At 39.7% G+C, this 23412-nt stretch overlaps 1 protein-coding gene across 2 annotated transcripts in view; it reads right to left on the bottom strand.

Annotated features, from left to right (window-relative positions):
* The window catches only part of fgf14 (fibroblast growth factor 14), a 136580-nt gene that overhangs the window by 48186 nt on the left and 64982 nt on the right, over positions 1-23412 (bottom strand). Inside the window, exon 1 of one of the 2 annotated variants that reach the window (XM_060876095.1) lies at positions 384-993. The exons of the other annotated variant lie outside the window; for it this stretch is intronic. Within the exon in view, the coding sequence (XP_060732078.1) occupies positions 384-576 (193 nt within the window). The 5' untranslated portion in view covers positions 577-993. Of the gene's footprint in view, positions 1-383; positions 994-23412 lie in introns of those variants that run through there. 2 annotated transcript variants of the gene reach the window in all.

Raw genomic sequence — 23412 nt, 5'->3', positions numbered from 1 at the left:
ACCTTTTTTATGACTATACTGAGCAGTCTCAATTATAGCCAACTAAATTTTCCCTAAACTTATACTACCCTAATAAATAGTACTGTAATACACTGTTGTACTTTTGGTCATTATTGTTGCGTGTGATATTCAGTAAGGGACTACAGTATGTGAGGATTCAGTCTCGAAATTTTGCTATGAGATTAAAATAAAAAATAAACGAATCCACTATAAAAGCCGCCTATTTAGACACAAAAAGGTGCGTTCGTGCGCTCATGAATGAAATAAATCAACATACAACCTACGTTTATATAAATATAGGCGATATAGACAACATAGATAAACCTCTATAAGGGGTAGTGAACGTTGCATGTCGTTTACATTAATAGAGAACTTGCTCACACCTTGACGCCGTAGTCTCCGCTTTCTGAGGCCGAAGATTCGTACTTTGGCAAAGATGTCGACAAGGTTGCCATTGCAAAGACCTTTGTTCTTATTTGGGCTCTTCCTCCTCCGGTTGGTGGAAGGTCGGTCTAAATGCTGCTCCCGCGCTTGCCGCTTTTGCCGGATCAAGCCGCTCGCAATCGCCGCTGCCATGTCTCACAAAAACTGCACAACTCTTCTTGAACGCAGCACAGACGACGCGCGCCGTCTATCACTGTCCCATAGTCACGGCCGCACGCGCTGCCCTCGCTCACTCCGCTAGATCAGTTTATAGCCTGTTATTCAGCAATGTTCCCAAAAGACAAATACGGATTTAAAACACCGTGTTGACATAATTCAACTACTAGCAGCGGAGATCCTTCCAAAGTCCATCTTCGCCGCTCACGCGTACTTGCATAATTTAATTTTGAGGGTTTTTTTCCCGCGAAACGTGTTTATTGTGTTAGTAGTCCGGTTCCGTAAGCATTCGCGGCTTACCCTCACAAGTGTGTGTGTGTGTGTGTGTGTGTGTGTGTGTGTGCAAGAGAGAGAGGTGTGTTGTGTTTGTGTGAGAGAGAGAATGAGAGAAAGAGAGAGAGAAAGAAAGAGAGAGAGAGAGGTGTGTGTGTGTGTGTGAGAGAGAGAGAGAGAGAGAGAGAGAGAGAGAGAGAGAGAGATGTGTGTGTGTGTGTGTGTGTGAGAGAGAGAGAGAGAGGTGTTGTGTTTGTGTGTGTGTGTGAGAGAGAGAGAGAGAGAGAGAGAGAGAGAGAGAGAGAGAGAGAGAGAGAGAGAGAGAGAGAGAGAGAGAGAGAAATGTATCCGGAACTTTCCTCTTCCCTTTTTCTCGCGCTTTTTAATCAGCTCCGGTTAGTCAGCGCCAAGCACAGACGCGTCCACGCAAAGCCGCCTGCTTCCGATTAGAGAAGGAAAAATGGATGTCCACCTTCTCATAAGGTGAAGCTCTGCGTCCTGCGCGTCTCTGCTCACATATATTCACAGCACTTTTGAGCTCCGCTGATCGCTTCCAGAGCGTTGTGACGAGGCGCTGTGACAGGTGTGACGGTGACACGCAGAGACAAGCTTGAGCGAAGGAATCGCGCCTCTTTAAAGCACGCTGTCCATGCATTCATGATTTCCTGAAGTCGCCAGGAGATTCAAGAACGATGCGATGCGCGTAATGTTGCCTTTCCAACTGGCGGCGCGCGCGTGGCATTCCGCACGCATGTCAGTAAAATGCAATGGAAAACGACCGCCCAGTGTAACACCCACACAAACACACCCCAGACAACAACAAAAAGTAAGTCGAAACGCTTTTCGAAAAGATGTTTCTTCTTTAAAGCCTTCGCGGTGTGTTCTGTCGTCCAACAACCCAGAGCACACTCTGCGTGTGTGTGCGTGTGTGTGTGTGGTGTCTCGCTGTGAGGCGGGAAAAAGGCGCGCGCCTCTTGTCTCAACCAACAGATCGACGCGTCTCCGCCATCAACAAGTCCTCAACAATAACCCCTTCTTCAGCATCACTTCAGACGGACAGAGAGAAGCCAAGCGTCCACTAAAAACGTCTGAAACTATCCCGTGTCTCCAGCAAGCGGCTTTCTGACAGACTGTTCACTAAGAGCTGATAACGAGCTTCTACACTCGCACAGCTGTTGCAGCTGAGTAATAGCAAACATCAGCCCTGCTCTGAGATTCAAGTCAACCATCAGTACATGCGAGGGTTTCCTTCTTAATAAACAATTAACAGTTGTATTATTATTATTATTATTATTATTATTATTATTATTATTATTATTATTATTATTACTATTATTATTCACTACGGGAATAATAATACGGGAATGGTTCTTGATACTCGTTACATTTCGAGATTATTCCTGTTGATATTAGCCTGATCTTTGGTTAGGCAAAAGTTCAGCACCATGGACAGCAACACCAGCGTGCCTATAACACCTGCCCTACACACACTTTCATGCTCGTCTCTCTCTCTCTCTCTCTCTCTCTCTCTCTCTCTCTCCCTCTCTCACCTGATAAAGTTCCGTTAAGCTCATCATAATGATCACCGTGGTACTAGAAATATCATGGCCCAATGACAATGGGTATTTTCTCGTTTAGATCAACACCACTGGGGAAACCCGATCACGGCCAAGGCAATAAAAACTCAAGAGAGCCATCTACTGTTTGTCGCCATAATGAAATATCGAGTTGATTTTTTTGGGAGACTGTGCCAGTAAAGATCCTCCTCAAGCTCTTCTCATTTGTGACTCATGAAACACAATCCAGACTCTTCCTCTCAAAACCCCACGCACTTACAACGAGCATAAAATATAAATATATAAATATTGTGTGTTCTTATAACCTGGATTGTCCACGAAACGGTATGTGTAAAATATACAGGTACCGGATGAGACACAGAAAGTTGATCGAAATAGCAAAAGCAGCGACATCTAAAGCCATGTATCTGTAAAATACAGCCACGTTTCTGCAAGTGAAGCGCCCTTAATCAATGGTGAATAAGCAGCATACGCAAACAGAGTGGGGGGGGGGGGGGGGTAGTTTTATTTGTAGTTTTTATTATTGAATGATTATTATTAAGCACTGCAGTTTGCGCTCCTACCAGCAGCGGACACTGTGAGCTCAACAATAAATACACACACACACACACACACACACACACACACACACACACACACACACACACACACTCTATCTCATTCTCTCTCTCTCTCTCTCTCTCTCTCTCTCTCTCTCTCTCTCTCTCTCTCTCTCCCTCTCTTTGGTACATCTTTGGTCTCCATTTTTACCAAGTACTGTAAATGTTGCAATTTCTTCTCATACATCATGCTACTGTTTTGTATATGCACTACTCTGGGAAGAGGATAGGATTTATTTATTTATACCATAAATATACTTATTAATTATTCAAATATAATGAACTTTATTTACACTTTATATAATAAACATGTTTATTTCACAGTAAAATCTGGTGGAATAGATGGTATAAATACAGCTTAAATCATTTTGAAAAGAAAGAAAGAAAAAGAAAGAAAGAAAGAAAGAACAATAATTATTAATACATAATGAATTAATATAAAATTACTACTACTACTACTACTACTACCAACAATAATAAATATAATAATTATAATAATATTAATATTAATAATTATAGTTGTTGTTGTCTTATTATTATTATTATTATTATTTCAGAGTTAAATGCGTATTCACTTTCTGTCAAACTGTACATCAAAACTAAACTATTTGTGAGTGTTTCAACCCAAATGTAAATACAGTCACAACCTATAATCTCTACTCTGAGACTTCATGGCTTCTCACTGCATTTCCTTTTAAGTAATTAAATTAGTGAAATGTCTCACAGATCTAGAACACACACACACACCATCTGGATGGTTTATTCACTGGCTGCATGCTTTAGCTGCATGTATTTGCTCGTACAGCACACCACCTTCAGATGAACTCAGCGGAACATTCTCCTCCCTCCTTTCCCTTTCTTTTGCGCTATGCTATGAACTAGTTCATCTTTGCCAAATTTGAAAAAACTCCTCACACTCCAATAACTTCTAAAAACATCTATTATATCCCTTTATTACAAATTTACAATGAGTTATTCACACTGCTACTGTGGTTCCCATGTTTTCTGCACTACCCTTTCCGATCTGTCAGCATATTCTTTTCATGTACACTACATGACTGGCAGCTTAGAGATAAAGGCTAAAAACATGCCAACAGCAGAACACAAAGTCAACAAAAACATTCAGCCCCTGAGTTTATAATAATGAGAAAAAAGCTTACTTGACTATATGTTATAAACAGCTATAATAAACAGAGTTTGCGCAGGGAATAAAAAATACAAAGAAAACTGCAATCATGATGATAATCTTTTGAAATAGGAAAGTGTGCGCATACCTACTTTCTTTTTCCTCTTCAATGTGCGAGTCTCCATAGCAAAAGCATTGTCAATTGTGAGGGAGTAACAGAGCTTTTCCAAGCCTGACAGCCTCGTCCCTATTTATACGCTCTATTCTCAGCGATAACATTGTTAGTAAAAGCTGACAGTCCGCCCCAACTTTCTTAAAGGAATTTATTTGCCTAGAGATTCTTCAGTCTCATTCAGTACTTTATCCGTGGCTTGAATCCAAGACGTTTCTTAGTACATAAAATAAAAGATTCAGAAAATAACATATTTACACTCACCCATTTAATAAAGTGTGAACAAATGGAAAGTGTCAAGCATTTCATTCATATGATAATATGTAAAGGTGAATTAACATTAACATGTTAATTTACTGCAGAAGCAGTTGCTTGTTGAATTGTCCATATAATAAAAAAGTACAGTACACTCTTAGAGAAAAATGTTACTATTCTGTTATTTATTTATTCAGAATGTTTCCACTATACACAAAAGATTGTCTATAGTGGAAAAAGCTTCTTTAGAATAATATCTCTAAATAATATCCTTTATGTCGCTAAGAAAAGAGGAGTTAGGGAGTTAGTTCTTTTAAGATCCATTTACTGAAATGTGATACACCAAAAACTGCTAATAATAATAATAATAATAATAATAATAATAATAATAATAATAACAATAATAATAATAATAACAATAATAATAATAATAATACAAAGAAGAAAAATATTTGCTTGCTTATTATTATTATTATTGTTGTTGTTGTTGTTATAATTAATATCATAAGAATCTGCTAAATATTAATGCATAACAAATGATTAATAAATAAACCCATAAAAGCATCAAGAAGAAGAAGAAGTAGAAGAAGATTACATGAAGGACCAGTGCTTTTAAAGTCACCATAGTAAATAGAACAGCAAATGATCCTAATTTCCCAGGCTTTAAGAGTCAAGGAGAATAAAAACCTTTTATATACATAGATATGGCACGCTCTCTGGTAGCTCCCTTAATTTTAAGCTTTCATTTCAAAGAAAGTGCAGATGAAAGCGGAGAGGAACAAAAGTCTCCAAAATGTCTACAGTAGTCCACCATGAGCCAGCACAGATTACCAGATTTACTCTCCTAGAAGCGTCGATCGCATATACATTTAATCAGATATTCTGTTACTACCAAAAGCGACAAGACCACAAACTTACCTACTAACTATTTACAGCTAATAGGTCAAATGTTTTCTACATTTTAATCAAATATTAAGATGTTCAAGGCCCAAAAAAGAAAAGTGACAATACAGCAACTTTTGGCAATTCTGAGAAAACTATGAATATTTAATTATTACATAAAATGCAATTTATTTCAATGTCTTCTTTTTTTTTTTGTAATATCTTAAGGATGATGTTTAAAAGACTTCTCAGGCTTTAAGACAAACTGTCCAAAGATTTCTCTACATCACTTTTTTAAATGGCAGAAAAAAAACACTATTTAGAAAACAGTCAGATCCTCTGTGGTCACAGCACTCATGTAACTGCAGCACCTGATTGTTGTCTGTAGCTGAGGGTTAAATGAAACTAAAAGAGGCTCTTGTTGATCAATAAGCACCAGCAAATTGGACTGGAGGGCTTTGCCATTTCACCTGACCTTTAAATATCAACAAGAAGTCTTATTACACAAGTGAACATGGCAAATGTGGCTTAATGGGAGCTAATGAACGAAGCATCTTCGCTAAGTGTTGCTGAGCAGACGATGCTAGAGACAAAAATTGAATAGAAAAAGAAATGATTGCAAAATGTTTACAACATAAAATAAAAACAAAGATGATTCGTAAGACATATGGAAAATTTTCTCTTCCTTTTCTAACTGTACAGTATATAAGTACATTCTTGTTAATGTAAATCCTTTATAAAAGCTTTTATCTTTTTGTCACAGGCAGAAGCTTTTAACTGCTCGCTGTATCGTGTATGGTTGTGTACTTGACAGATAAAACTTGTATTTAATTTAAAATGTAGTGTGAGATTAATACGACACATTAAAATGGGTTTAACTGCCTGTAATTTGTTAACTGTAGTGACTTTGAGGTTTAGGGTTGTTGTTATAAACAGCTCTTGCATATCATAAAAGCTTATTTCACTGCTACAATAACTCCACTGGCTTCCGGTAGCTTTATGCATCAGATTCAAAACACTGATGCTTGCCTACAAAGCCAATGGACCAGCTCCCTCTTACTTCAAAGCTCTTTTCACTCCTCACACTGTACCTCGCTCCCTCAGATCTACCAGCACTGCTCGACTGGTCCCACCATCTCTCAGGGAAAGAGGTAGGTATCAGCTAGTCTCTTTTCTGTTCTGGCACCGAGGTGGTGGAATAAACTTCCCTTAGAGGTCTGAACAGCTGAGTAACTGACTACCTTCAGATGACGGGTGAAGACCTACATCTTCCTGAAACAATTAAACTAGCACTTTCGCCCTGTTTGTTTTATGTGTATATTTAAAAAGAAACCCTTAACAGTTTTAGATTGATTTTATCTTTGGTAATGGCTAGGTGATGATGGTATGATGATGGTAATGATGGTAAGTCTGTAACCTAGTGAACCATTGTTAATGTATTCATCGCTAGAGACTTAAAAGCACCTTTGTAAGTCGCTCTGGATAAGAAAGTCTGCCAATGGCTGTAAATGTAATTGTAAATGTAAATATACCACAAAAACATACTCAAACACAACAATTAGAAATAACAAGCTGTCCTCTGAGATAAACTCTGTCTGCTCCTATGTACTGTAGGCTTACCAGATCTCACAGTTTAATTCAGGATTATAACCTCACTAGATATCATCTGATCAAAAGATGAATGGTATGCACCCTCTAGACAAGCCCCGAACTTGTGAGATGCACAGGAGGTCATTTAGAGGATGGCATAGATAGGGTTTGCTTCAGGGTTTGATCCTGCACTTGGGTTAGTGTCTATTTTAAGTTCCCGATGTCTGTGGAGTTTCCTCAGAGTTATCCGGTTATATCTGGATTGTTTGTGTCAGCTGTGTTAATCATGTAGATGAGTGTGTAAATGTGTGTGTGCATGGTACCAATGACAAACTGACGGTGTATCATAACACACCCAGTTTCCCCAGATACAAGAAACGCTGATCAGGATAAAGTGGTTACTGAAGATGCTCTAGTGGTGCTAATTCTTGACAGGTAAGCATGGTGTAATTCTCATCTCCCAGCTGTGTAAATGTTTGTGTGTCACCGTCTGCAATGCACACTTTAAAAAATGTCAGCACACTGATCCACTGAAGTGTTGTTTCACTGTAAAAAGCCTCCCTGCTGGTTCACCTCCAGCTAAAGTGACCAATATGCCCCTAGATCGCTGCACAGTCACAACACAAGCAGAACGAGCAGTGCTCTATGACAAGAGTAAAGAGCACCACATATTACAATCCATTACCCACAGCATGGTGCCTGAGCATGTGAGCGTGTGAGAGAGAGAGAGAGAGAGAGAGAGAGAGAGAGAGAGAGTGCAAGAGTTTTTCGACAGTGAACTTAATTCCCCAGCAGCCCAGGAGACTGAAAGCACTTTGGAATTCAGCCCACGTCTTTCCATCTTTTGATCCGGTTTTAAAGCTGAAAGTGTCCCGTCAGCAATGGAGCAAAAAGAGAAGCCCTGTATGGAGCCTGTGAATATCAAGTTGCTGATTCTTCCTCCTCCTCTTCCTCCTCCTCCTCCTCTGGAAAGCCCCTGTCTCCCTTGTGTATTCGAGAGATAGAGAAAAGAAGACTCTAATATGGAAGCCCAGGAGACGTGAAAAACTCCCTCTGGGCAAAATGCGAAAACTTCAGGAAAGAGAAATCAGTTCGTGTTAGTTTGATTCAGGTGACAAGGCTTCTTGAGACTATGATCACAGCCATCTGAGCAATCGAATAAGAAGGCTAGGTTTTTTTTATACCTGCACAAGGTTTAGGACAAAAATACAGTGCACTGATGATCAAACATAAGAGTAGAGTCAAGAAATCATGTGATATAACGAGGGAGTAAACAGAATCCTTAAACGTCACACAACCAGCCAACTCATTTCCTGACACTAAAACGATGCAGCAGAAGCCATTTTTATCAACGCCGCTCTCCGTCTGTTACCAAACATCACTCCGATTAGTCTGCAAATGAGCAGGAGATGCAGAGAGAAGCATGCACACAGAAAATCAAGGTTTTTCTATTGGATTATATGCCACTGTGTGCACATACAGCCTGCTTCCTGTACCAGCTGTAATCAAATAGAGCCAAGTAAAATAAACGCTGCAGGAAAACACAGAGCTGCAGGACTTACATATCAACTCACACAAACACAAACACATTAAATCTGCATTAAAGCTAGACAGAGAGAAAGACAGACAGACAGAAGGATAGAGAGAAATGCATTCACCAAACAATGCTTTACGCCACAGACCGAGATACGGCCGGCTCCCATTAGGTCCTGCATTTTAATGCTAATGCCACCCAAAAGCTGCTTAGTTTAATACATGATCCTAAGCCGTTGGAATAAATAGTATTAAACAGAAACCTTTTTCAGCTCTACTTATTCCAGAAGCTTTATAAAAATATTCCTTCCAGCCAGTTTTCCATTTGTCTCATAGTCTTACACTCTCTCTCTTTCTTTCTCTATCTCTGCAGGTAAAATATTAAGCATAACTGGAAAAAAAAAACCTTTGCTTCTAAACGTATCCATGCATGTAGTTCAGACTGAACAATAGAAAAAGGAACAGAATAAATCAACATAATGGAAACATTCTGAAAAGAAGATGTTTTGAGGAGGCATGGCTGTTGCTTGGGGGTTATTATGAGCTAATGAGATGACGATGATGATGATGATGATGATGACAGAACTGATTACAGCTGACCCCATTAACTCTGTGCAAGCTTTGACCAGCCTTTTCTCATTGGGCTCTGGTGAAGAGACGGTGTGTCTCAGATGGAAGGAGATATGAGGTAGTCGTACTACCCTTATATAAAAACAAATAGTTCCTCAACAATACGTCCTCGAGAGCAGAGCAAATACATTTACATTTACATACAAAATCTCCATCTTTTATAGATCTCACTAAGGTTAATGCACTTAAGGTATGAGTCAATCTGTACAGTGTTGACTTAATAATCTAAAATTGAAGATCAGACTTTTGGTATAATATAAAGAGGCAGGCAGATGAAATAAGTAAAGAGAGGATCAGGGGATCAGGCTGGAGACTAATGCATGACCTTTTTTAACAATATTTATTTATATTCACAGTGAAGAATAGTATTTAATCATAGGCTGTGGAAAAATGTTTCAATAACTGCACGGCTTTGACGGTAGTTTATTACATTCATATTATTATTCATATAACGGTTATTTTGTCTGTAACAGATGATTCATATGGATTAGAAAATGGAAGCCAAAAGTGATTAAAGGACAATAAAAATGGATTTAAACCAATGTGAGGTTTAACAACATATAATCAATAATGAGGGGAAACAAAAAGAAAGTAAAACTAATTAAAGTGTCACCTGTGCATACTGAACACAGCTCCACAGAGATGCAGCAGAAACAATGAGATGTACAGAAATGAAGTTCAGGAAAAGCTGAAAGTTGGAACTTGACACTACGAACATTTATACTTGGAAGCTGAAGTGACTCTTATCTTTTACAGCATAAAATATTTTAGTTCAAAGCAGTATTTTACCAGCTCTGACCCAGACACATACCTTAAATCTTCCTGGAGCTAAGGAACATAACACAAACTCCAAACAAGGCTCAGTGCCAAGTTCTGGAAAGTTCTTGCTGGGCCAAATCAATCATCTAAACTCAAACAAATAAAGACAAAAGAATCAACAAAGTTTGCAAAGTATCTTGTGATGCCTGAGGGTCACAGAGTTCAGGTCATCAATGACGGTAAATGATATGGAACCAAACACTAAGCATACCATATACTGTACTGCTACATCACAGTAATCTGTATTTATGTATTTCTGTAATGAAACTAGCTCAGTGTTGGTCCACGGCTGTCAGAGAGATGTAGAGAGCTCAGAGACGCCAGAACCAGAAATGGATCCAATTTATCAGCAATAACAAACATATTACAAGGCAAGCCAGCAAACAAGTACCATGCAGCTGTAGTGTTTATTTCAAGAGCCAGAGCTGGCACTCATGTCAACCCAGGAAATGAAAACAATCCCAGACTAAACATGATTTCCATTAGTAAAGGCTTCCATCACCAAGCCACCTTAATCCCGAAAAACCCATAATCTACGGTACACAGTGTCGTTATCTACAACTGTATCTGTTTAATAGTTATGTTGCTTTGTAGAAGCCAACATTCTGTTTTCCTATTTAAGCTTAGACAAAAATGTATCAAGAGTAACTCCTTCTAGAGTTTTCGAGCCACATGCACCAAATTCGCCAAAATGTAGACACTGGTCTGAAGTTTGTTGCTCTTACTTTTCTAAGCGATCCGAGTACCGGTACTTCCGGTACCGGGTCTCAAAGTGGCCTTTTGTCCCATAGACTCCAATTATAAACTTTTGAGGTTTATAACTCGGCGAGCTTTCGAACTGTCTACACCAAACTTAGCCAGCTCCTTTAGGGTGATACTCTGAACAAAGTTTTAAATTGGTGTACCGACTGGCCTTTCGGTTGTGCCGCAGCCCCGCCCCCAAAATATGCAAAATCAAAAAACTTTTTACAACATGGACATGTGACATATCAAAACACTCAAAACAATGAGGGAAACTTCCTCACGGGGATTCTGATGATGTCACATGCTCGTCTCCACTTACCTCCAAATGTTTTGGCACCCTAGCTTTCTGTTTACTTGCTTCCAAAAGGAACACTGACCCTTATGTCCACTCGCCTCCAAAAGGCACCGGCCTTTGCGAATACTTGCATCGTCAAAGCCAACATCAAAGTTTGTTGCGACGAACTTTATAAATCTAGTTTAAATTCTAGTCTTTATCTGATTCAGCCGAATGCTGGGAAAAGTTCGGTAAGGAGGTAAAAACGGCACTAACAGCTCAGTGTGTGAATGCTGGCTCTGATATTTCCTCAACCTTAGCGATCACTCAAGCTCATAATTGGCAAGATGTGTGCAGGACTATTTTCTTTTAATCCCACTCACACATTACCTGCCTGTGACCTTAACCAGGGCGTTCTTTCATCTTTAAAAAAAAAAGATGTTTAATCTCAATGAGATTAATCTCAATGAGCTTTCCTGATAAAATAAAGATTCAATTATTTAAAACACACATTCCCTGACCAGGCAGTTATTAAGGATGAATGAATGAGCATTCACCACCATCATAGTTTCATACGATAATCATAAACGATTTGAAATCCAAATAAAATATAGTGTCCTATTTGTGCAAGTATTAATAAATGATTACAACAAATTTTCTTATACATGTCAGTATAATTTGAGTTACTACATCTTGCTTTTGCAATAGAAGCACTGTCATTTGTAATAATAATAATAATAATAATAATAATAATAATAATAATAATAACAACAATAATAAAATAATAATCATAATAGTTATTATTATTATTATTGTTGTTGTTGTTGTTGTTATTATCATTTATTTATTTGATTGTTTATTCAGGTTTAGTCATTTGAGGCTAAATAAACAAACTAACAAACTAACAAATAAATAAATAAGTTAAAAGTAGGTTGTTTCATCCAAAAATCCAGGGTTTGTTATATCCTCAGGTAATCTGGGAGACTGTTCCACAGGTGAGTTGCTGCAGAACAGAAGGCTCGCTACCCCATTGTGTATCGTCTGGTCCTAGGGGTACAAAGGAGGAAGCTATTGTTGGATGGCAGGTTGTGGGTGGAGATTGTGAAGCTAAACAGTTCTTTAAGATAAGCTGGAACAAGTCCATGGATGCATTTCTGGGTCAAAAGGACATTTATATATCGCATGCTACAGGAAATCTGTAACCAGTGAAGGATATCTTTATAAATATTACTGATAGACAGATTAAGTGAGGAAGAAATTGCAAAGAAAATAAATGATTGGTGTCTGGTGATTCAGTATAGAGAGAAAAATCTAGGATACACAACTGATGGAGAAAAAGAAAAACAAGACACCCAGTGAGACACTCTTTTATTCATAGTATAAACAAAGTGGACAGTCATGTAACCCTGTCAACACCCTCACTCCCAAATTCTAATTCCAGACCGCAGGATGTGAATATGAACAGCACAGCAAATCTGCTCCATGCGTCGTACACTATGTGCAGCGGCTCCTAAATATTTAACACTGAGATACTTTCAAACGCAACAAACAACAGAGCTGTAAATACAACATCTGCAAAGATGACTGAAAAGAACTATTCATGGACATAACTGTGCTACTGCCAACCCGTCATGCTTAAACACACATAAACAAATAACAGCATTGTTTTATTTGTAATAAAAGTAGACACTTTTAATGTGCTGTGGGGTCACTTCACAAATTGCGTAAAGGGTTTAAATCAATGGTTTTATTAGATATAATCGGCAGCTCAGAGATGACAATGATTTGGCATTATTATGGTCTGTTTGGTGCTGGATTAGAGCAGCAGTGCACCATTTCCTGCTCCTGTATTTTCACATAATGACTGCATAGGCTTCAGCATCAAAGCAAAGCAATCCAGCAGTTACAGTGATTTCTCCTAAACCTAGTACATACATTTATCCCGAGCTGTCAAAAACACTGTGTAAAACCTGTAAAAGCAATTTGTATTTCTTTATCATGTTTGCATTTAAATGTTTTCAATGCCATGTTTTTTTTTACTGCAGTATTTCTGCAGTATTGTTGCACTTTCAAAAACTACCCTGCCATCTTCAGCCAATCTTTATTCACATAGAAAACCCAAGAAAAAGTGACATGGTGCCAATTACAGGCTGAGAAAGAACCACTTACATCACTTTTGCAATCTCTGTATTTGTGTACTTGAGCACTTTATGCTGTTGGCTAGCATTTGGTCAAGTGCACTCATAATTCACGTCTATTGTGCCGTTGTACCGCAATACCGCCACAAGGGGGCGATCGAGAACACAGCTGACTAAAGGACCCGCGCTGGAAAAACACAGTAGCAACCTGTATACTGCGAAACAGCACCTAATGGCTATGTCTGTTTCTTTTACCTGTCAGAATGAGGAATGAAACCCTGCAGCAACCGTTATATTTCCAGGCACAAGCCACAAACATTACATCCAGAATATATTACAGGGCCACAACCTGAGCATCCAGTGAAACAAGTGAACAGCATGTTGCAACAGCTTGGCTGATGAGATATTGTGTTTGTCCTTGTAGTGATATAGTGAAAAGGGATGATGAAGGGTTTATGCAGTAAGATTCTGGGATGCATGAATGGCTAAAGTTATAGAGGGAAAAAGAAAAAGAAAGGGGAGGGATGCCAGGGCCTGAAGAAATGGTGCCTTTATTTGGTAAGGGCAACAAAGATGCCATCAAGTGGCCACACCAGGCTATTTCAAGTTAAAAGAGGTGTGTGTGTGTGTGTGTGTGTGTGTGTGAGAGAGAGAGAGAGAGAGAGAGAGAGAAATAGAGAAAGAGAGAGTGAGAGAGAGAGAAAGAGACAGAGAGAAAGAGAGAGAATGGGATAGAGAGAGAGAGAGAGAGAGAGAGAGAGAAAGAGAGAGAGAGAAAGAGAGAGAGAGAGAGAGACTGCTAAAATGTGTAAGAAAAAAGTGGTGATTCTGCATTGAATACTATGGACCATAAACATACAATCACACAAAACAGTTCAACTAAAGCTACAGTGCAAAAAAAACAACTACACATTAATACTATAAATACTATATACTGACCAAAATACTATAAAATCTGCTGTTCCTGGGTTGTCACAGAGACAATCCTGTAATAGTAGTTTATTTGTCCCCACGTGTCATAGGTAAGCTCAGATGTATGAAATGTCTTCACGCCCCAACTTTAAACAATAACAATAATAAAAAAAGAAGTACAAGTACACAGTCTCTGGTTGGCAGGATCCTCATCCACATATGGTTGTGATGGTCAGGTGTTTATAAAAACTTCTACTATTGCCACAAAGCTTGAAGAACACAACTGTATAGAATGTCTTTGTATGCTGTAGCTTTACAGAGAAAGAAGTGTCAAGTGTCCTGCACCTCAACCCAATCGAACACCTTCGGGATGAACTGGAAAGCCGAACGTGCACCAGCCACGCTCTAAAAACTAGTCAAAGGCCTTCACGGAACAGTATAGTATAGCTGATTTAGAAAAAGGCCATTCTATCATTCTATACTGATCTATACCTATTGTGGAGTTTCTATAGGGACTCGGTTGAGAGGTTTAGCTTACTGACTAGTGCCTGATCTGTGTCGTATTTAACCTCAAGTGAGAGTCGTAGAAATGAAAAATCATGGAAAAATCCTTCAGTCATCCAGCATTGTGAGACTACAGCAGATGATATGTTGTGTAGTCTATAATGAGATACGTATATAATACAGAAACAGCATGGCAGGGTGGCAGTGCATGGGCGAGGCTGCTTGATTAGGATGTAAATGCAGTTAAAAGACCAGCTCTTGTTGAAAGGCTTTGCTCTTTTAGCTGGTTACTGTAGCAATTACACTGATGTGCTCTGTAATGTTACTTTTATTCTCATATCACTTCTGTAAAAAAAAGAGAAGCCACTAATACTTGGACCACATTCCCAAACTTTATACAGTACATCACTACACTACACAAACTGTTCTCATACTATTACTACTTAGGTATACTACCTAGTGTTGCTTGTGTGGTTTAGGACACGTCCTTAAATTCTTTCGAAAATGTGTATTTGTAGCTGTAGGATTAATTGAGAGCTGTGGAGGAAGAGCACAGCACAACCCACGTTTGCAAATGTTCTTCCACAATAAGCTTGCGAGAGCCTTTATACATCTTGTAGTTTTACAAGAGAGATGTTATTTAAAACCGTCTCGAGATTCAGGGCCTAGAGGTGACATTAGATCATTCATAACTGGACATGAATGCAGCATGTCTTTCCTTCTTAGGATGACAGAACCATGCAGGAGTACCAAATCATGTCAGGTGAATTACACAAATCTTACAGTTCTCACAAGGGTGTTTGTGTGTATATGTGTGTGTGTGTTTGTGTGTGCATATGTGTATAGCATTTGGCCCAACCCTTATTACCACACATTAGTTGTATAGCCAGAGGTATAAAACACAGCATGAGCACTAAATACTTCATTAGCTATCAGGGTGAGTGCGACAGCTTGACTCTCACGTGTGCTAATCAGTCTGTGGGGGTAACAGAAAACTTGCCTGTGTGACCTATCATCCCTTTACATCAACCTATCAGCCTGGAGCCTAGAAAATGTATTTCTGCCGTATTGATGAATGAACGAGGCAAAAGGACACAAATCAGCTCCTGTCCTACTCAGCTAGAAGTCCACACAGGCATCCACACAGTTCATTAGCAATTACACAAATCAACATGCCACAGTCTCAGAACTATACACAGCCTTGCCTTAATCTAAAAAAAAAAACCATGCATTTGAGAGGCACTTAATCAAAATAAAGCTTGAGTTATATGTTTCTTCTGTCTGGGAAAGCCAGGCTCCATTAAATAATGTACAGTGTTTACTTACTGTACAACACAGAGGCAGCAAGTAAATGTGTCGCTCGTAAATGTCGTTTACAGAAAGGTAAATTATACAAAGCGTCATTCTGATGCAGTTAATAGGCATTAAAGGAATTATTCATTCATCTTCTACCGCTTATCCGAACTACCTCGGGTCACGGGGAGCCTGTGCCTATCTCAGGCGTCATTGGGCATCAAGGCAGGATACACCCTGGACGGAGTGCCAACCCATCGCAGGGCACACACACACACTCTCATTCACTCACACAATCACACACTAGGGACAATTTTCCAGAGATGCCAATCAACCTACCATGCATGTCTTTGGACTGGGGGAGGAAACCGGAGTACCCGGAGGAAACCCCCGAGGGACGGGGAGAACATGCAAACTCCACACACACAAGGTGGAGGCGGGAATCGAACCCCGACCCTGGAGGTGTGAGGCGAACGTGCTAACCACTAAGCCACCGTGCCCCCCTATTAAAGGAATTACTGCACAGCATTTAGGATGAATAGGAACCTTAAACAGAGCAGAGCTGTTGAGGCTATATTTAGTTTAGTGTATATTCTTAACTCACAAATTCAGAACGTTCATAACTTTGGTACAGTTGGTGTTATCATATTTAACTGCAGTAACTGACCCAGCAATATACAAGTTCATCTGTAGGAGGTAATGCAAGAGTCTTGTGGTGTACTGTAGCTCAGCTTTGCTATGATGCACACACACACACACACACACACACACACACACACACTTAAAAAATAATAATCAACCCCCCAAACACACACCATATGCATCCATATCTGACATAGAGAGAGAGAGAGAGAGAGAGAGAGAGAGAGAGAGAGAGAGAGAGAGAGAGAAATAACAAGGAATGGTTCTTCAGGACAAGTGATTTTTTTTTCCTACACAGTAAGTGACCTTAAGCACTATTTCAGAATAAATTCTGAGCGAGAGAAGAGAGAAAAAGAGATAAAGGACAACGTGTATGTTGTGTACGTGCTCCAGCTCTGTTCGATGTCAGGCCCCACTGACTTGCAGTCAGCTACTGCACAAGGAATCACCATTCCATCGACAGGCCTAAATGAGATTGCCTCTAGTCATCTATCTTGTACAAAGGGCCCTACTCGCTTTTTATCTTTAGCACTGGCAAACAGAGCAGCCACTGACTACTGGAGCAATTTAAAGTAGCAGTGATGTGTTTCCTCGCATGTGCCTGCAACCACCTGCTTTTACTCTGTATGAGATATACAGAGATTTCCTTTCGCTAAAAGACAGCTTGGTAATATAAAGCCAGTGATGACTAATAAGATTATATATGAATATAAATAATAAAGGTATGAAGCAGGCCAGAAGCAGTTCCTGTAAGAGTCTTTAAGAGTGTTACAGGAAGCCTGAGAATTATCAGTGCTTACAAAAAGGGCATTCGGGAATGAATCAATAACAGAACCGATAATTCACATAATATGGAGCACGGCTCAAATATTCACCACATGGCTATACCTGGGGAAGTGGTGGCTCAAGCGGTTAAGGCTCTGGGTTGTTGATTGTAAGATTGGGGTTCATACCCCATCACTGATAAACTGCCTCTGTTGGGCCCTTGAGCAAGGCCCTTAACCCTCACTACTCCACGGGTGCTATATATATATATATATATATATATATATATATGGCTGACTCTGTGCTCTGACCACAACCTCCAAATTTGGGCTATACGAAAAAAAAAATTTCACTGTGCTGTTTTGTATATGTGACAAAAATAAATGCTTCTATTCGTCTACCATTTACAGAATTTTGTGATTACGTTACCATGTGGTGAGTTTCAACATTGCTACTCTTACTTCTTACTACTACACTGTAATAAATCCTGAAAGTACTCTTCACCAGCATGATTACTTTGCAGACTTTTCAAACAGATCTTGATGATAGTTACTGTACCAGTACAACCAATCCAGGCTATACTTTTCCATTTTGTAAAACTTACAGGTCCTCTGGGAAATCATCTCCTTCATCTACCCTGAACAGAAGTTAGAATAAATGTCATATAAACATAACATGGTTAATATTTGTGTGCCTTTCACCAAGAAAACAAAATCACATCTTCAAAAAAGAAAAGAACAGAATGGAATCAAAGAACAAATAACCAAAGTAGATGAAACAACTGAGAGGAAATGTAAGCGATAAATATCCGTGCTTGTCAGAGCAGCAGGGGGAGGTGTATAAAAGATTCAACACTGCACAAGAGTTTATTAAAATAGTACTGGACATGTTCCTTGCTGGGTAAAATGTCATTAAAGTACATATTCAGATAGCCGATTCTCTGCTACGCCACTGCTAACAGAGCTGGGATCCTCCAGTCTGCTGATTCACAGCACATACGCGTACACAGTTCTCGCTCTCTCTTTCTGTTTTTCTCTCATTCTCTCCCTCATCCCTTAATTGATAAAGCTGAGAGATTCCCCCTGCAGTAAGCCACGGTTGCTAGGTAACGCTCAGACAGCTCCTTCAAGGAACCTCGAGAAAAGTTTACTATCATGTCAAACTCCGGCAGCCTCCACAGGTGTGCGCTGAACCTCGTACGCTATCTAACACTCAGATACTGAGCATTTACACTTCAGAGACTGAAAAAATGCTGACTGTCTCAGGTTTCTAAAGTTCCAAACAGAAACGTCTCTTAGAATACGCGTGCTTATAGAGCTTATTCGACTGAGGCCATTCCAACTCAATAATCTGAAAATGTTTTATTTTCGTCAGTTCTTGCTTTGCAAAAAAGCTAATCCCTTAAAACATCAGGTTACAAGGTATACCAGAGGACAACATCCTGGCTGGCATGTTATGGCAGTTAGAGAGGAAGATGGTATGGTATGATAGAGTAAGTGCTGTGAGGAATAAGATTCCACTGCATCTAGTAGCTACAGCGCAAACATTCATTCATTCATTCATTCATCTTCTACCGCTTATCCGAACTACCTCGGGTCACGGGGAGCCTGTGCCAATCTCAGGCGTCATCCTGGCCGGAGTGCCAACCCATCGCAGGGCACACACACACTCTCATTCACTCACGCAATCACACACTAGGGACAATTTTCCAGAGATGCCAATCAACCTACCATGCATGTCTTTGGACCGGGGGAGGAAACCGGAGTACCCGGAAGAAACCCCCGAGGCACGGGGAGAACATGCAAACTCCACACACACAAGGTGGAGGCGGGAATCGAACCCCGACCCTGGAGGTGTGAGGCGAACGTGCTAACCACTAAGCCACCGTGCCCCCCTACAGCGCAAACATCCCTCATGTAATTTACGAAGGCCTATATCCATAAAACATGCGTCTTGCGTCTGATGAATCACTGGTCTCCAGTGAGCAGTGCTTATTGTTTGGACCGCTGAAGGGTTCATCTCACAGACCTAAATCAACGCCGACATGGAAAATACTGTACTACACACACCAACACACAACACCGGAGCAGCTGTGGCCTGTGGGCCTGGGTTCTTCAGATACTAGAATAAATATGATCCTAACTGAATTCTCATATTCAGTACTAATGTAATACATTGGCACTACTTATATCTGTATCTTTGTCAGTTTATGCATTATGTATTTTATTATGTAGTCTTTTTTCTTACTTAATGCCCAAGTGGGTGTGGCCTAGACATGAAGTTTTTTTCTTTTCATCTACCACATCACTATGCCCCAAGAAGCATAAACACTGGACACAAAAAGACGGACAAAAGCCAGCAGTGTCAAAATGACCTGCACATTCTGACTTTGAAAGTTTCTTGACTTAAGCCACATGACTCCAATTCATACTTGGAATTAATTAGAGATTAGAGACCGATTTTTTTTTGGCCTCCTCAACTGTTACTGTATATTCCAAGAAATATAATTGCTTTTAATTCTTAAAAAACATGTGAAAAACTAGCTTCATTTGAACTACAATCACCCAGTTACTAAGGATGAATGAATAAATGCTGTTACTGCATGACACCATTTCACACATTCATCTTCAATGAATCTAGTATTTGTTGTGTCCCCTATAGGATCCCAATCCTTAAGCACACCCCTAGTCTCATCCAGTGAACATTTTAGTGAGATTTCTATTTGTATTTGTACTTAAACTGTTTGTTCCAAATATATTTATACATATTCTCTTTTGCATCGCTGTACGGTAAACATGTATGCAGACTGAACCAGAGTTTTTAACCTTATCTTGTAATCTCTCTTGCCGCTATAAAGCTAGAAAACAAAGAGATAATTCCAAGGTAGGCCTTGCTGTATCAGAAAACAATCACAGTGTTCTTTCTAGACATGTTAACTGTCACTGTGGAGACCGAATAGGAAAAAAGAAGCACATATTTACAAAAAAAAAAAAAAAAAAAACCTTTGTGATGCAAAGCTAGAACACAGAAATCTTAAGGTATTACAATAGAGTCTTACAAAGAACTGAGAGGAGGAAGACTGCACTATGTTAATAAATACACACTGATCTACATTATACAACACGGGAACCATAAGTGAGGACAAAAAGCGAGTGCACGAAAAGTGCTTTGTTTTACAAGCTTGTGTTCATAACTGCTGAGACATGTCAACAATAGAAACAGCTTGTGATAGAATCAATTAGACAGTGTGAGTCAATAGGCAGAAGGCTCAAAGTTGATCTGAGCCCATTCACTTCAGCTGCGTGGGACAGTGCCTAAAAATTATCCTACGATTGAGCAGAAGGCTCAATGGGAACGCAGTGGATCCACATGAAGCCATTCGGGACCTGAACACTAACCATGGTGTCCTTGATTTGTGTGGTACAGTGCCAGCCTTGCCTTCTTGGTGGCACTGGAAACCTGTCCTGTCTTAGATACAGTCATCGCTACTGCCACATGGATAGTAACTGCTGTTAATTTAATGGTGTAACTTTTTTGGTTTTTAGGCACCAGCTAAGGTTGTTGGATCTCGTGGGACAGCGGTTTCTGTTCCTCATCCTGAAGGTGGCTCTATAATTATATTTATAGCCCATAATGTGTCCTAGCTCTGCTGGTAGATGTGCCACTGTAATTAGATTTAATGTTGTTTTTGCTTCTCAGTCTGCTACTAAAAATGCTGTTAGTATCTAAAAAAAGTATCTAATCTTTTCTTTTCCTAGTCATGAAGATGTCTCTAAAACTGATTGCTCTTCTGTGGCTCGGAAAGTATTGTTGCTTCTTTCCCCAGTTCTGAATTTGTGTCTGATTTCAAGTGTAGCCCCTGGCCAAGTGTCTGTCTCATGTTCCTAATTTCAGCTCCCGTGCTTTCTCCAGCAGCGGGCTCTTCCTCTGAGTTTTGAAAGCAAAGCTCTTTTTCTCAGTATGTCATCTTCCCCCCTGTTCCCTAAACGGTGTCTCATATACAAGCTCTGATCCATTGCTACTGTCACTTACAAGTCTGTTCGCATACCCAAAGTTGGCCTCAGCTGCTGATCTGTCCCATGTGCCAGTATCAGACCTTTTACTTCTATCTGGGTCTGTTTCCTGTTCCAGGCCCTCAGAGTTTCTATTCCTGTTCCAGACACTTGCAAACCCCAGTTCTGCTGTTGTTTCCTGTAACTCACATGCTATTGCATCTTATGTTCATTCTCAGTGTCAGGCCCTATTTCCACTCCTGTTTTAGTATCAGACCATGATCCAATCCCCAGTTCTGCTCCCTCTCCTGTTCTTTGTCTTGTCCCAGTACATCATCCAAGCTGCTTCTGGCTCTGCTTTAGGCCCAATTCAAACAGCTAGGAACTCGGGTGGTCTCTTACCCCCCCTTAAGTTCACAACGCATCTTCATCCTTTGACAGATTTAATGTATGTACTGCCTGAATTCTAGCTAAAAGCACACAGCACTTAATGAATGAGTGACTTAGATCAGTGGATGCACTCTGTCAAAGAGGCTACATAAGCATTGCAACCCAGCAGACACACGTGTAATGAATCTGCTGGTGCTTCCTGGTTAAAGCACATGAACAATTAAGGGAATTAAATCAGCCAAAAGCCTTGTTCGTTGAGAACAATGCTGAAGATGTTACTAAAACTGTCTAAAATGGTAGGTCTTAATATTTATGCTAAACAGAAAAGGGGAAAAGTAGATCAGATCTATTTACTTTTAAGTTTCATGGTGTCAGGACTCAGCACAGACTTTGGCCACGTGCATTTGTTGATGTTCTGTGTTCACGTGTCTGCCCTGCCCTTGTCTCTTCCTGCCCGCTTCTGTACACCTGTTCCTCATGTTTCTGATTGTCTTGTCTATTTATTTAATCCCCTGTTGTCTTCTGTTTTGTCCTGTCACCCGTCTGTGTCACTGTTTTGTGTATTTCGTGTTATTAAAACCTGTTTTCTTTAAGTTATGCTGCATTTGGGTCCGTTTTTATCCCCGCGTCTGTGACACATGGCTATGCTTAAAAAGGTTTTTTTGGATTTTTTATTTTTTATTTGATTTGAATACTAAGAATTCAGACAAAATTCCAAGATGTCTACTTTTATTATAATTAATTAATGAATCAATAGAAAAAGTATATACCTTTCTAGTATTCTTAAACTGTCCTCTAAAACCCACCAACCCTTAACATACACACACGCACACACACACACACACAAACACACACACACACACACACACACACACAGTAATCCATTCATCTCATACACTGCAATGACATAAAGCCATGCAGCATTTATAAAAGTCTCTTTTGCCCTAAAGAGCAGTTAAAGATGATCAGATACTGAATGGGCTTCACGGATCAGGGGCTGTATTGATCTGTAAGACTTCCATGCGGAAGTTGCAGTTACACTCACGTTGTTATACAACACACAGCAGGTTCTAAGCACGGTCTGGCTCCCAATGAGGCGTAACACAAACCTCACCAGTATATGTGTGTGTATTTAGTTTTTATTGCTCTTTATGGGCCATGCAAGTTGTACAGTACTAGCTTGTGACAGTAGCAGAGGAAAGCCTTGGGGTTCAAACCTGCTCCTCCACTGCTGGAGGTAATTCATCATCTGCTACAAACAGAATTAAACCCTGGGTGTAAAGAGATGCTAAGATCAGCTATCAAGGAAATAAAACAGCATAAATCAGTCAGACAGTTTGAGAGCTTTCACATGCTTCTTCATTCTCAAATGGCACGACCTGCGCTAAAATTTAGCCTGTTTGCTATATTAACCTTCTGTGCTAAATTATATCCAACCTACTTTTACGTTTATCCCAGCCTGACCATAATGCATTTCAGCTGTGTTCATTAAATCAGATCTGAAGTTTTATAAAAGATAATACAAGGTAAATACACTAGCAATAGTGCATTAATAGCCTAAAAAGGTTTAGAAAAGATGCAGGATGACATGACCTTTCATGAGAAAGGCACATCCGAGTAGGTATGTTGTTGTGTACACAAGTGAGACACTCGTGCAAACACACACAGCAGCAAGTCTTCTCACTAATGATCACATCTGAAT

This window comes from Tachysurus vachellii, chromosome 8, assembly GCF_030014155.1.
Source record: "Tachysurus vachellii isolate PV-2020 chromosome 8, HZAU_Pvac_v1, whole genome shotgun sequence".
Classification (NCBI taxonomy): domain Eukaryota; kingdom Metazoa; phylum Chordata; class Actinopteri; order Siluriformes; family Bagridae; genus Tachysurus; species Tachysurus vachellii.
This window is presented reverse-complemented; position numbering and strand designations above follow the sequence as displayed.